General features: G+C 37.5%; 1 protein-coding gene across 1 annotated transcript in view; it reads right to left on the bottom strand.

Annotated features, from left to right (window-relative positions):
* LOC146970348 (dynein axonemal heavy chain 8-like) overlaps positions 1–13,701 on the bottom strand; it is a 28,853-nt gene that overhangs the window by 13,934 nt on the left and 1,218 nt on the right. The window contains exons 4-47 of the mRNA XM_085804557.1: positions 13,249–13,333; positions 12,873–13,024; positions 12,313–12,499; positions 12,039–12,202; positions 11,545–11,721; positions 10,970–11,083; positions 10,719–10,826; positions 10,530–10,631; positions 10,238–10,384; positions 9,962–10,159; positions 9,764–9,840; positions 9,570–9,669; positions 9,335–9,454; positions 9,109–9,244; positions 8,799–8,986; positions 8,618–8,698; positions 8,370–8,486; positions 8,166–8,285; positions 7,937–8,066; positions 7,722–7,840; positions 7,536–7,639; positions 7,384–7,462; positions 7,101–7,224; positions 6,772–6,944; positions 6,514–6,640; positions 5,859–6,094; positions 5,680–5,784; positions 5,474–5,587; positions 5,299–5,361; positions 4,683–4,783; positions 4,410–4,547; positions 4,038–4,278; positions 3,729–3,928; positions 3,294–3,447; positions 3,033–3,196; positions 2,437–2,539; positions 2,183–2,287; positions 1,799–1,960; positions 1,224–1,448; positions 969–1,141; positions 705–883; positions 439–626; positions 254–340; positions 54–161 (exon numbers count right to left, since the gene is read on the bottom strand). Of these exons, the coding sequence (XP_085660683.1) occupies positions 54–161; positions 254–340; positions 439–626; positions 705–883; positions 969–1,141; positions 1,224–1,448; positions 1,799–1,960; positions 2,183–2,287; positions 2,437–2,539; positions 3,033–3,196; positions 3,294–3,447; positions 3,729–3,928; positions 4,038–4,278; positions 4,410–4,547; positions 4,683–4,783; positions 5,299–5,361; positions 5,474–5,587; positions 5,680–5,784; positions 5,859–6,094; positions 6,514–6,640; positions 6,772–6,944; positions 7,101–7,224; positions 7,384–7,462; positions 7,536–7,639; positions 7,722–7,840; positions 7,937–8,066; positions 8,166–8,285; positions 8,370–8,486; positions 8,618–8,698; positions 8,799–8,986; positions 9,109–9,244; positions 9,335–9,454; positions 9,570–9,669; positions 9,764–9,840; positions 9,962–10,159; positions 10,238–10,384; positions 10,530–10,631; positions 10,719–10,826; positions 10,970–11,083; positions 11,545–11,721; positions 12,039–12,202; positions 12,313–12,499; positions 12,873–13,024; positions 13,249–13,333 (6,075 nt within the window). The remainder of the gene's footprint in view (positions 1–53; positions 162–253; positions 341–438; positions 627–704; positions 884–968; positions 1,142–1,223; positions 1,449–1,798; positions 1,961–2,182; positions 2,288–2,436; positions 2,540–3,032; positions 3,197–3,293; positions 3,448–3,728; positions 3,929–4,037; positions 4,279–4,409; positions 4,548–4,682; positions 4,784–5,298; positions 5,362–5,473; positions 5,588–5,679; positions 5,785–5,858; positions 6,095–6,513; positions 6,641–6,771; positions 6,945–7,100; positions 7,225–7,383; positions 7,463–7,535; positions 7,640–7,721; positions 7,841–7,936; positions 8,067–8,165; positions 8,286–8,369; positions 8,487–8,617; positions 8,699–8,798; positions 8,987–9,108; positions 9,245–9,334; positions 9,455–9,569; positions 9,670–9,763; positions 9,841–9,961; positions 10,160–10,237; positions 10,385–10,529; positions 10,632–10,718; positions 10,827–10,969; positions 11,084–11,544; positions 11,722–12,038; positions 12,203–12,312; positions 12,500–12,872; positions 13,025–13,248; positions 13,334–13,701) is intronic.

Below are 13,701 nucleotides of genomic sequence, written 5' to 3'. Positions count from 1 at the left end.
TACCTCAATTATCATTCAAGGGGCGAATTTAGCACTGGCAAACAGATTCTCACCTGTTTTGTAAGTTGTTCTTCACACAGTTTATAAAGAACAAAAAATTTCTGGGCTAAGATGACATTGTCATTGAATCCACAACTGGCTAATTTGACTCTCATGATGATCTGCAAAAGACAAAAGAGGAGATGCGACAGTATGTTGAGTCAAAAACAAAAGAAAAAAAATCTAATTTCCAGAAAATGTAGACTGGACCCACCTGCCGGTCTGGCACCATCATAGACACTGTCCGGAATTGCACTTTTAAGTTTTCAGGAAGTTCCTGACGACCTGCATATCCAGGGTTCTAGACATGGGAACATGACACCATTCAGAATATATTTAATGTCTTCTTCTGGATTTGAGATATTTCTTATAAAATTGCTGGGCACTTGTATATCCTACCATAGTAATGAAGAGGCCGAACTCTGGATTTAGATCCACACAATCTCCATCGGTAAAGATGAATTTGGTTTTGTGTTTCTTTCGTGACTGCAGAACAATGTAGATCTGCTGAGCAGCCACAGAAAGCACTGGCAGGTCGATCCTGTTAAACTCATCAAAGCAGCCCCAGGACCCTGACTGCGCAAGGCCTGAAAAATGAACATGTCATGAGATAACTGAGATTGCACACCACACCACTTGATGAATTGTTTCACTGTCGAAGATACCTTTGTATATCCTGCCAAGTCCTCTGAAGTCCATCTGGTCTGAGCAGTTGAACACCACCACATACTTGCCAAGACAACGTCCCATGTCTTTCGTGGTTTCAGTTTTCCCAGTGCCGGCTGGCCCTGCAGGTGCTCCTCCCATGCTCATGCCAAGAGCTTGGGAGAGTGTGATGTAACATCTGCAGGCAGTGAACTCATCTTTAAAATTAAAATATGTGAAAAGTGAATTCAGTTACTAATTAACAAAATGAAACATTTTCCTGCCTGTCGGTCAGAGGGGTGATGACCAGACGGTCGGTACAGCCTAGGAATTCATTTTGATAAATGAAGTCCACATTAGTGATTGACACAATGACCTTATCCAGATCCTCCTTGAAGTAAAATCTGCTCTGTTTCAGCCATTCAAAGTCATTGATAGATCTTATACGCTTTTTGACCTGGGGACAAAGCAGGATATCAATCTGAGTGTGTGACAATCCCAGTCAATGAAGATGCAGAAAGATTTTTCAAAGAACCTACTAGGTCATTAAAGATATCGCTCTGGTGCACATGGATTGTGACAAGCGTCTCATATTTCACTCTGTCAAACTTGCTCAGGTCGTGGGTGGTTTGTTTAATGAGAATGCTGAGTAATTGTAGAAATTTCTTCTTGGTATAGGGCATGACCTCTCTATCGTCTTCAGCATTGTTCAATGCCTCCTCTGAATCTCTTGTCCAAAGCATCTGGATTCCCAGCAAGCCCACCTAAAAAAGGAGCAAAAGGACAAATGTTCAGGTGCATCTAACTAAATTTCCGAAATATAACCTGAAACTTGTGACGGCCCCTCCCTGGGTTTAACATAACTAACCACTAACTCTTTAATTCTACATGGTCTGAGAAGTGGTCACATTAAATCATTTTAACAAAAAAATAGATATAGTGTCACAGTTCAGACTTTTTAAACATTATGGTATCAGGCTTAAGCAACAGAAATGATCTAACACAGTAATACTGTGTACAAGTATGGTGCTGATCTGATATCTAGTAGGACATTAGTAACATTTAGTTAGTAATCGAAGCCTATTAAATCATTTTTCTAACACTGTCTTCTGACCTGTGCTTGGAACTTGTTGAGGAAAGCCAGAAGATCAAAGTCCTCATCGTTGATCTCTAGATCTGAAGCTTTGATAACAGAGTGTAATGATGCTTGCTGTTGTAACAACAATTTCCCAAGCCAGAGCTCTACTGGTCCCTGTGCCATCACAGGATTGTCCAGCTGAAACCACAAACACACATCCAGTCTCCTTGTGATCAGGTCTGGGAAGGTACAATGTATTCACTCAAGCTCGGTTTTAATGTAATATACTTATTTCCCTTCTGCACAATTGTAAAATTCAACACTTTCGTTCAGCACATGCACTTTCACATTCTATTAACATTTGGCAAATGTAGAATTACAGTGTATTTACAAACTGCAAATGCAATTAGGATTACATACCGGTAATTTCTCTCCCTCTTGTGAAATTACAGCCATGATCTTGTCATACTCGGTTGCATGAAACTCTGCTTCGTTGACATTGTCAAACACTCCAAGGAGATGTGACTGAAAAATATTGTAACTAATATTATTCTTGTTCATTTTTATTGACCATACTGAAGAAATAATAGTTCTTGTGACAGATTAAAAAAGTACTTTCAGACAAATTTCAGACATGCTGCTACTTTACATGTAGTGACAATCAATATTCTAACCTGAATCGTGTGAGAATCACTGGCTTGTCCAAGAATTTCCAAAAGGGCCGGATCAGACACAAAGAAGAATCGTGGAAACAGAAGCCTCTTTTTCTCAAGATACCTGTTGAATTAGACGGTATCATCTACAGTGCACAGTATCATCTGCAGGAAAATATTTTCTTTTTGGTCCAAAGCATTCAAGATATTTATGAATCTTTAATCTGAATGAAAAAACTAATGAAGAACTAATTAAATACATCTCCCAAAAAATTGTATTTGCTTCAACAAAGCACTGGCACAATTTGTGAGAAAACTGGGGGACGTTACATATACTATATACTAAAAAGGGTGGAACTTCTTTAAATTTGCTTGAGAAAAAAATGTTGTTTTGCCCCTCATTCATCCAGGACATCGTTATCTCTGGGCAACAAATTGAATCGATCACCAGTCAGACTAGTGAGGACTAGTCAGACCGATGTGTTGTGAACTGATGAAGCCCCTTGGAAAAGAGGAAATCGTCTTCCTAGACAAATCCAGTTGCCTTCGATTCAATTTGTTGCCCAGAGTGATCCTTTATGTTTCTGACAAAGTAAAAAACTAAACAAAACTGTTACCCTGCAAGGGACTTTTGACAGAACTCGAGCTGTTTCTGAAGATCTGGTAAAAGCTCTGCTAGAGTTGGATCCCCCACACAACACTCGACCACATTTGGGACTTTTTGGGCTCGTTGCATGATCTTAATCCATGACTTGTCAATATTCTGAAAACGCTTTGCCTCCTAGATAGGGAAATATTTTAGTATCACAATTGTAGTTACGGTACTTATTGATAACTATAAATGGCAAAACATTAAGATGAAAAGCATAATACTGCACCTGTGGCAAATCTTTGGCAATGTCACCCCCAACAAACACAGCCTCCAAATAGATCCACAAGTTTTGTACAATAACCCACTGTTCAATGACATCAGATGATGTTGACAGCTTGGACACCCAATCCTGGATCTCTGCTTTGTAGAAAGCACTGTACCTGAAAAAGGCAAACATGGACAAAAATTCAAGACAAGAAAGCACAAGACAGCATATTGACACCAAGTCTGAAAAAATATGTACCATATGAAACAAAGCCAAAATTATTTCCATAGTATGCCTTATGAATTGTCAGTTATAGTCAAACAAGTCCAGTAGGAACATTTCTGCTGAACATACCCCATCTTTTCTTTTTCTGTGTATTAAATGTTTGTTGATTTCTCCAGTCACTGCTGTATAAAATGGTGAACTTTCTGAAAGTTTAAAATTGAGTTTCTCTACCTGTTGCTCAGCAGAGACCCCAGCACCATAAGACTGTCCTCCAGAGTGGTGAAAATCTCTGCTGTCTCCGCCCCTTTCAGCATCAGTTCTCCTCTGTCCTTGAATGTATTCAAGCTCAAGGTTTGGCCAACCCACACTTCTTTCACTTGTGACAATTTTGCCTCAATATCTTTCTCCTTAACAGCTGATATGGAGATGTCCTAAAAATGTAGAATTTCAAGGGTTTATAAATAATGACATATTGCAGCTTGAATTAGTCTTATGGAATTAGGACAGGCTGTAACCAAAGCATCCAAACTGGCAGCAAACCTCAATTTCGTCCTTATACTTCAACAGGGGTGCTTCCATGATGTTTCGAAGCATAAAAGTCTTGGACTCCACCTCAAAATGGTGCCCAGTGAGCTCTGTGATCCGGTCCCAGTGTCTTCTCATCATAGATTTGTTTGCCATCATCTCAAGCAGGGGGCATGACTCACTGAAATCATCAATTGTCTTCTTGAGGTCTAGGAAGGCTTGCCATTCCTTCAGTCCTTTGGGCAGCTTCCGGCACCTAAAATTAGTTTGTTTTGTTTTTTTAAAACAAAAACCCTGGTGTTACAGCAACAGCGAATAAGAAATTGCATTGCAAATTAAATCAGCTGTATCAGTAAAGGGGGATATTGACAGAAATATATGGATTACCTGTTCTGAAATTCCAAAAGTTCTGCATTGATCTTCTCAATATCTACATCTGTCCACAGGATGTCATAGTACCTGCTGATCTTAGTCATGACTGAATCATACAGGCTGTAGAGTTTCTGTAGCAGATCAAGCTCTTTTCTGGAGTAACCAGAAGAAATCAAAGGTTTGTTAGTTTGAATACACTACACAGAACACGATAACACTGTAACAGTATAGAAATCATTTTCAAGGCTATGGAAAGATTGGATAAGTCTTTATAAAACATGTCCATACTTTTTCTTCTGTAGACAGTTATATGGTGTAACTGGCAAGCCCAGAAGCTGCTCCCCAGAGTTGTATGTGCTGAAATTTTTCCACAGATGTTCAAATTTACCCTGGGTAAAATAATGTGAAAAAAGCATTTATATTATTATTTATTTATAGAAGAACCAGTACAAACATACATTTGACCATTTCAATACAAGTAAGGACAAACTAAAGAAAAAAAATCAGCGGATATAGATACAGTAAATGTTTAGGTAAAAAAACAACAACAACTAATCTACAAGAATTTTGATCCTTTTCACAGATATTATTTTTGATATTTGAACTGAGCTACTTGGATAGCACATTCATAATAAACAAGGACAACACGTAGTCCACTTCATCAGAAGAGCATGGTTTTATATGTATTATGTAAAACCTTTTATAATTTTTTTGGTTTGTTTTATGTCAAAAGTGATTTCATTGAAAAACTGAATGTTTGTGAATTTTAATGCATCTTAACCTCAAACTGAAACATCTTTGGTGTACTGTATTGTATGTATGCTGTGTGTATGTTTGAATGCTTTTCATGCATCTAACACTGACCCGTGTACCTTAGGATGATTTTAAACTAACTGACAGCTACCTGAAAAATCTGAAGCCTGCTGCTGGCCTCTTGTGGAGCTATTCCATCAGCCATGGGGCCTCCCTAAAAACAGGAGCATACATAGTATTTAACAGATTTCACTTGACTAATTTGCTTGAAAACTTACACAATTTACTATTAAGAAAAAAACAAAACAAAACAACAGATTACTTACTGAATCATATTGCTCCATAAAAGTGGAAACATCATTTTGAAAAGTAGCAACGCACTCCAGAAGGTTTTGTTTGAATTTGGGTTGCCTTCGAACAAGCTCATCTTGCACTGCCCTCTGGGGAAGTCAGAAATTTAAAATGAACATCACAGATGAGTTACAGAAAAAACACACTGTAAAAACATTAGACACAATAAAAGACTACTAACAGCTTTAGACTGAAGTTTTGTGAAGAGATGCCTCAGATTGTGCACCCCCTCTTCTTCTCTTTTGGTCACATCTGCTTCGTATTTAATCAGAATGTCAAAGGCTTCCTGCAGAGTGTAAGATCATCATTAGATTGTTATTCACATCTATATCTCTGAAAACAAATTGTGCTTTTTAATACCTCGATGGAAATCAATGTCATATCAGTTTGAATTTCAGTATCCCGAAGCTCAGACAGGGCTGCCATGGCACAGCGCACATCTTCCAGATTAGTCACAGTATGGGACAGTTGTGTGAGGTACTTGTTAGCATGTATGCTGGTGTCAATCATTTTTTTCTTGTACTCCTCCTTCAAGTATTTGCACAACAGTTTCTTCCAGGCTTTGGTCTCAACTTTCAGGGCCTTCTTTAATGGATCTGTGTACAAGAGACACAAATTTTATTCCTCCGTTCTAACACATGCACACAGTTCTCCAGCCAGACGTTACTTAAAAGTGACTGTCTTTTGAGGTCGAATAGAGGGACAATAAATGTGTTTTGATTCAGTAAAAAAATGTGGCAATAAACAACAGAAAAAGGTCCCACCTCATATCTTGATTTTTAGGCTTAGTGTTAGGTTACATTTATTTATAATTTTTCATATTCTGTCAGATAACTGATTCTATTCCAATGAATCCTAACATCAGCATGTTATCTGACATTGAGTTAGCATTTAGCTCAGAGCACATGCATAAGAGTAACCTCTCACAGCAGTTTCCAATAGTAACAGAACTAACTAGGCTTTTTGTCACATCATTTATTTGGTTGCTGTCTTGAACACAGGATAAATACCTTACCTGTTGATAGCTCGGTAGACATTAAAAAGATGACGGTTTTAATATCATCAGCGTCTTTTTCGATCGAGTTGTAGTGCTCGATTTTAGATTTAATCTGGATCAAGGATGGACGGCTGGCCATGAATTCCTTAAAAAGTTAAAATAATGATGATGCTGTTATTTCAGAAAATCTTAAATGTTGAATTCAAAGCATATGCCGTACAGTAGAGATGTGTCTAAAGTCAAAACAAATGTTGTTGTGTTGACAGGAAAACAAACCTTAACTTTGAGGTTCTTGTCCTCATTCCAGATCACACTGTAGGGACTGAACTGTTTCAGGACATCAGTCACTTGTCCTTTCATAGAGGTGACCGCTGTTTTCAGAATGACCATGACCTTCTTTATGTCCTTGTGCTCCGCTACTCTGTGATAGAAATTCTCTTTCTCTTCACCTACGAAATGGTTGTACACAGGCAAATATTTAAAAAAAAATACCCCAAACATTGTTCTGGATGATTTCAACCCTAAATGATTTAACCAAATTCTATTCACACATGAATTTGAATTTGTCTTTGTTTTTTTTGTATGTATGACTGACAATGACAAACCTATGTTCTTTGTGAGATTGTTACTGTACTTCTTCTGCCAAATAATGCCCTTGCTAACTTCCAACACCCGGTCGATGAGATGATTTATGGCGTGTTGCATCTCATCTACAGTGGGGCTCATTACCTGGTGACAACAAATTCCAGACATAGGTACTACAATTTCTGTTTCACAAGATTGGTACAGTAAATACTTACTCTTTTTCCAAATTTTATTATTCTTCCAAACACAATAACTACCAGTCTATGTCATGCAATCAGTCATCAATCAGTGGCAGAAACTTACCACTTTGGGTATGACAAGCTGGACTTCTGATTTTATTAGTGGGACCATCTTCGACTCAGATCTATTTATTGATGTTGATCTGTAACAGATTGTATTATATTTGTTAGATATTGCTCCTTTTTGTACATGCTGCCAAACAACAACACACTTACTTGTGACAAATCCTCCTTTTTAGCATCTCCAGAGAAAACTTGGTCATTTTGACCAGTGCCTCTAACACTCTTGCAGTGAGGTATTCATAGAGCTTCTTAAACTCCTGAAATAAAGATGAGGCATTACTGCATTTGTTGTGAAACTGTGAACAAGATAAGTGTTTTGATGCTGGTAAGCAAACATACCCTCTCGAATTTGATTGATTTATCTCTATCGAGACATTCAGAATTATTTCCCTGATCCTGATTAGATCTCTTCTGGCTCCCTTCTGAAAATGTCACACCCTTCTGTCCTGTAATTTGTGTTGTATATGTGTCAGCACAAAAACAAAAATTGTACACACACATTATATATTTAGAATTAGGAGCATCTCTTTCAACTGCAATTTAAGAGTACCTACCTTCTGCAGTGGTCTTCTTGGTGCCTTTTGGTTCATAAATGGCACTAAAAACATTACTCAGCTCCTTCACTGCTTCTTTAACACGACTACATTTATGGTCCAAGGTTTTTGCCAGCTCCACACATCGTTTCTTTAAACGAGAAAAATGAACATTGACACTTCCATAATACATCATGTAATTACTTCATGATTTTGAGGGTAAAAATAAGTTGTTTATACCGATCCATACCTCATTCTTGTCAATCAGGTCATGCATTGATGACGCATGACCTTCTGGGAGTTCAAACAGTTCAGTCTCTGAGATGTCCTTCAGAACATCATCAATGTGTATCTTAGAGATATCAAGCACCTGACAAAAGAAATGTATGTAGTAACTTTTACCACTTGAGTAACGGTATATTTAGAATACTCAATAAGTAAAACTGTAACATACCGTCTTTACAAGATGTTTAAGGTCAAATAAAGCAGAGTCAACATTTTGGAAGAACTTGTCCAGGGGGAAGGAGGACCAGGTGAGCCGCACTGATCCATGGCGAAGCACAGATTCCACCTTGCAATTTATCAGTAAAACAAGAATGAAAAATTAGCAACCCTGGGAGCACTGTTGGATAAAGAAATAAATGCACTTCATGAACTTTATGAAGTCCATTTATTATGCCAAAGGATTTCTAAGATGCTTACATTTTTTATTTTTGAAGCCATCAAGCTGATGAAGTCTGCAGGTATGCTGTCACAAATGGACTCATAGTCTGCCAAGATGGTCTGTAAGAGACAAATTATCATAGAAATAATTTTATATTAAGGTAACCCCTCTGCAAAAGAAAAAAAGAAAAGCATTACTGTATGTTACAGTTTGATTTACCTGTAGTCTGAGGTGATTTGCCTTTATTGTGCTTTCCAGCTTGACCAGGCATAAACCCTGCTTCGGAACCACCAGACCCATCTTCAACAGACACTTAGCCTCCCGAATGACCTCAGTAACTTTAGGATCCAAGTTGACGACTAATTTTCCAGTCGCTGGGTGTCGAACCAGCAGTGTCATATTCAAGACTGATATGAGGTAAAGAAAGGGAAAGTATTTGAAATGAATATTTACACAGTGCTATGCTGGCTCATAACAAGGGATATACCATCTAGGGAAACAACATATCAAGTTAGAGTCAAGAACCAACCGTAGTCTAGTTTTGACACTTCATCTAGCCATGCTGTGTGGAGAACACACTCAAACTCAACGAGTGCTAAAGCAGTTTGGTTGTACATCCTGACCACATCTTGTCCCTCTGGGCTGCCCAGAATGTCGGGGTGTTTCTGTTAAAGACAAAAAATGTATTCACGATTAAAATATATTTTTATGATAATGAGGTATTTCGAATTGGTGTAGGACACACAATGCCTTACATTTAGATATGACATGGGTTCCTCTACTCTTTTGTAGAGGTGCCTGACCCAGCTAATTCGTCCAGCCACAGGAGGCATGTTTCTGGCTAATGGGGGCTGCTTTCTCTGTTTGTCATATAGCTGCGAAGAAAATTCACAGGAGCAAGTCTCTTCTGTTAATCGAAAATGTCCATAATATAATAATAAATGTGTCAAAAAAAGGTCTGCTATATTCATGGAGTCTGGTGCCTGGTACCTCTTTCAAAAACTTTACTTCAGAGGCATAATGGTGAAGAATAAGACCCAAGATGTTGGAAGTTTCTGTCTCCAAACAGGGAATGTTCAGCTTCCGAAAACTACAAATAAAGTAATTTTTGTGACCTGTGTTAGAATTTTCTATCATACCAAATTGTTCACAATGAAAAAAATACTTCACAATATTATACTGACCGCTGTATAAAGCAGAGAGCTTGCCGTGATGAGAAGATGTTAGAGAAGCAGGACCTCATAAATGCCTGCAGCCGGGTCTAAAGAGAGAAAGAGGCAAAATTATAAAATGATTGTGTACATTGTAAACAATAATTGCTTTAGAGAAGGAGATAATATATGTTATCTATACAACTTCCTGCAGCACAGCATTTTTCATACCTCAATGTGGCTCACTTGTACCATAAACTCAGCAAAATCATGTTCAAAATCAGTAGTCCTGGGGGCCAACATATCAGATGTCCTCCGTTTCAAATTCATGGACACAGTGTGGAATTGTCGGGCCAGGATTTCAATGCCTTCAATGTTTGATTTTCCAAGAGATTCAAATGTATTGAACACTGTGATTATTTGTTTGACCTACAAAAGACATTTTTATTAGTATTTGGCAAGACCTTCATATCAAAATAGAATTCAAACTTGAATAAAGCTCTGAACCTTTTCGAGTTGCTTGCAGAACCTGTCAAACTTGCAAAAAATCAGCATCTCTGAAACTTCCAAGGGCCTCTTTCCAGGCCTATCCAATGTTCGTTTCTTTGTTTTCTGGAAGCAAGTCTGATACTCCTGATACAAGGAGATACAGTCCTGCCAAAGACAAAAAAGACAAAAATGAATGCAAACGCTAATATGATTATATTGTGATATATTCAATCCTTAGTAATGATAGCACAGGCATTATCCATATACCCATTATATAAACACATATTATCCATTGAGGTGTCAACATCACCTCCATTTTCTTCATGATGTCTGTAGGGTCTTGGTCCCATATTTGACATGCACCACTGTTTGTTATATATGATCTGCATGCTGTAACCATCTGACTTGTGACCTGGAAGATTTTTCAAAGATGTTTCCATGAAAACCACATATTCCAGAGCAACTATGGTTTTTCCTAGACTGAATAATATTCACTTACTTTGATGAACAGTGCAGATATATTTTCTTTTATACTGTAGTATGGTGAAACACTGTGTATCATTTGAATGGCATTGATGATGTTCAGCACACTTTCCATCATATTGACCTGCAATCACACATTTATGTTTGCCCATATTATTTCCTGTTCATAATAATTCTTTGCTTGCAAAAATGATTGCCATCCATTAGTCTTATAATGAAAAAATACTCAATGGAAATTCATCGCATTGTATTATTGACTATACATACCGGGTCACTGTTGTAAAGAGGCTGACAGATTTTCTCCAGTGTGCTCAGGAATTTCACATTGTCTTTTGCCTCATTGACACGATCTGTTAAACTGACATCGATTGCCCGCCACATCTGCAAAGGTGCATGATTTTAAATTATCAATTTCAGTTCATTCTATAGAGCTCTCTTTTCTCTTTTCCTCATTTAAATTCATCAATCTATAAAAGCCCTGCACAGGTTACTGCACCAGAACCAGATTAAAGTTTTTCAAATGGAAGAAAACTCAAAAACGTTTGAAAACCTCTAAATGTGATACATTTGGACATTATAATTTTGAATAATTCTGTGATGTCTTAACTTGATTACAATTTCTTCAAAAGTTATTAGATGCCAATGATTGTTTTAATGGTACATATTTCTACTTTTCAGATTATGATCCATTTCTTCATGCACTTTTCAGTCACCTAGCAATAACTGTTATTAACCTGTTTTTACACTCTGGATAATTTCCAGTGTTATCATGCATATAATTGTATGTCTTCTAATAACTAACTTAACTGATTAGTTGTAGTTGAACACTTGTGTGTCAGTACCTTCATAACCTTGGAACGGCTGATGTGGAGCACCATTACCACTGCCTTACACTCTGGACCTTTGACATGACTAATGATGGAGTTGAACCTCAAAGACATTCTTTGCCAGTACTGTAGCTCACACAGTGGTCCTGCAAAATCATCTGTTTTCCTCAACTGATCACTTTCCAACAGGACCTGATGATTATAGATACAGATAAAGGTTACAATTTCCTCTAACGGTGCAAGTATTTAATCAATGACTAGGTTCATTTAAATGTAAGTAACATGCTTATCTGCAGTTTCACTTTCACTTTCTTTATAAACTGAGATTGCACCTGAATGACATCCTAATTCATCTTTATCCAACATATAATAAGGAAGATATTTTCCTCTCCCCACTTTTGCTCTTGTTGTTAATTCCTACTATTTATTTAATCTTCAATCCCTTCCTACAGCCAGTCAGTCTGAAGAGGCTGTGAAACTGTACTTGTGTGAGGTGTATGAAAACCAACCTGATTGATTTGCTTGTACCACTGCATCAAAATTTCTTCAAGTTGATGTACCATGTCCATGTTGGCAGCTGCAGCGTTCATATCATCAAGGGAGGTCAATTTAGAGAGGTCAATGTCTGAGACTGTTTTCAGATGAACAATGTTCTCATTGTTCATCTGGAGTTCTGAGGTACGAACAAGAGGAATAATACAAGATCATTAGAACTGGTTGAAGGCTGGTATTTGGCCATGATATCATGCAACAAATATTTCAGCAAGCAAAAAAATGACTTGCCATCCAAGGTGTTAAGACAATGTTTAATGGTGTACTTGAAGTCCTTCTTAAACTTTTCTCCACGTCTTGTCTTATCTAGGACACCCCAGTTTTGTTTTGTATCAAGAGCTGGTAGCACAAAGTTGTAGGCATTTCTTATTCCTTTCAGGAGGCCTTGTCTGGCATCAACCATCGAAAAAGTGATCTCCTGTAATGCATCAAGATAAGATTGCAAAATTGAATTTAAAAAGCAAAAGCTAAAAACTAGCTTAGAGCTGGTTAAGCGCTAACCATCAGAGCATCTTCCCGCTCTTCTTGAATGAGAATAATGAATTTGTATAAGTGTTATTTAAATGGGGGGATGGTGCAATTAGCAAATCAGTATCTTTCACAGGTAAATCTTAACTTTCTGGGGCACAAAAAAATTTGAAATGCACATTCAGGCGACTGTGTATGGCTCTTGCAACAATAATTGAGAAAATGTGTCTATCACAGAAAGCAATCAAAGAACTACAGTTACAGAAACACACCACATTATATACACACACACACACACACACACACACACACGACAGTCTTACCTCATGTATGTTTTCTGAAGTAATGGGGCAGTCCACACTATTACGTATGAAAGAGCAGCAAATGCCTGTAAGGCATATCTGAGACAAATCTGCCAAAAACAACCTCAGTATTTTTTCCCCTTTGGTGGTCCCAGGATATGTACGGCCACTCTCTGAAATTCAATCCAAATGATTTTTGATGATATAAGGAACTACAAAGGACCCTCTTAGAAATAATTGCTCTCTTACAGATATCTAACATCACTCCATGGGCGGGAAGTGAAAAAAATCTATGGTGTTACATGTGTTCTCCTATTTCTAATACTAGCATGATAACAGTCACATAAAAACAAAGTAAGGCATTGTGGAATTTCAGTGTTTCTACATTTATGCTTACCTATTCCTGGGACTTCTGCCTCTTGATACACAAAAGAAATTGCTTTACGACCTCCTTCGGCAAAGAAATGGTCAAACATAGCCAACTATTGAGCAAGCAAAAAAGAAAGAAAGACATTTTTTAAGAATTTTTTTTTCTTTGCATGTTTTTGTATTTAAACATGCATGGCAGACATTCAACCAAAAATCGTCTTGATCATCTTAGGGAGAAATATCTGTACAAACTTCTCAAATTCAAGAATGAAGAGCACCACATGCATCTTGTATTATATCATGAGTCAACACCAGAAATACAGAAAGCAAACTCTGACCAACATCAAACCCCATGTGAAAGGCTGGAAAAGGTCTGACTGGTGTATCTTCCAATGGCTCTACAGTAGCAGATAAAGACACTAATATGATGTTAAAATGTGTATTTGTTGAGATGTTGCTGCTTTTAACAGTATCATACACC

The sequence above is a fragment of the Trachurus japonicus genome, chromosome 17, assembly GCF_045865225.1.
Source record: "Trachurus japonicus isolate A0001 chromosome 17, Traja_1.0".
In the NCBI taxonomy this organism is placed as follows: Eukaryota; Metazoa; Chordata; class Actinopteri; order Carangiformes; family Carangidae; genus Trachurus; species Trachurus japonicus.
This window is presented reverse-complemented; position numbering and strand designations above follow the sequence as displayed.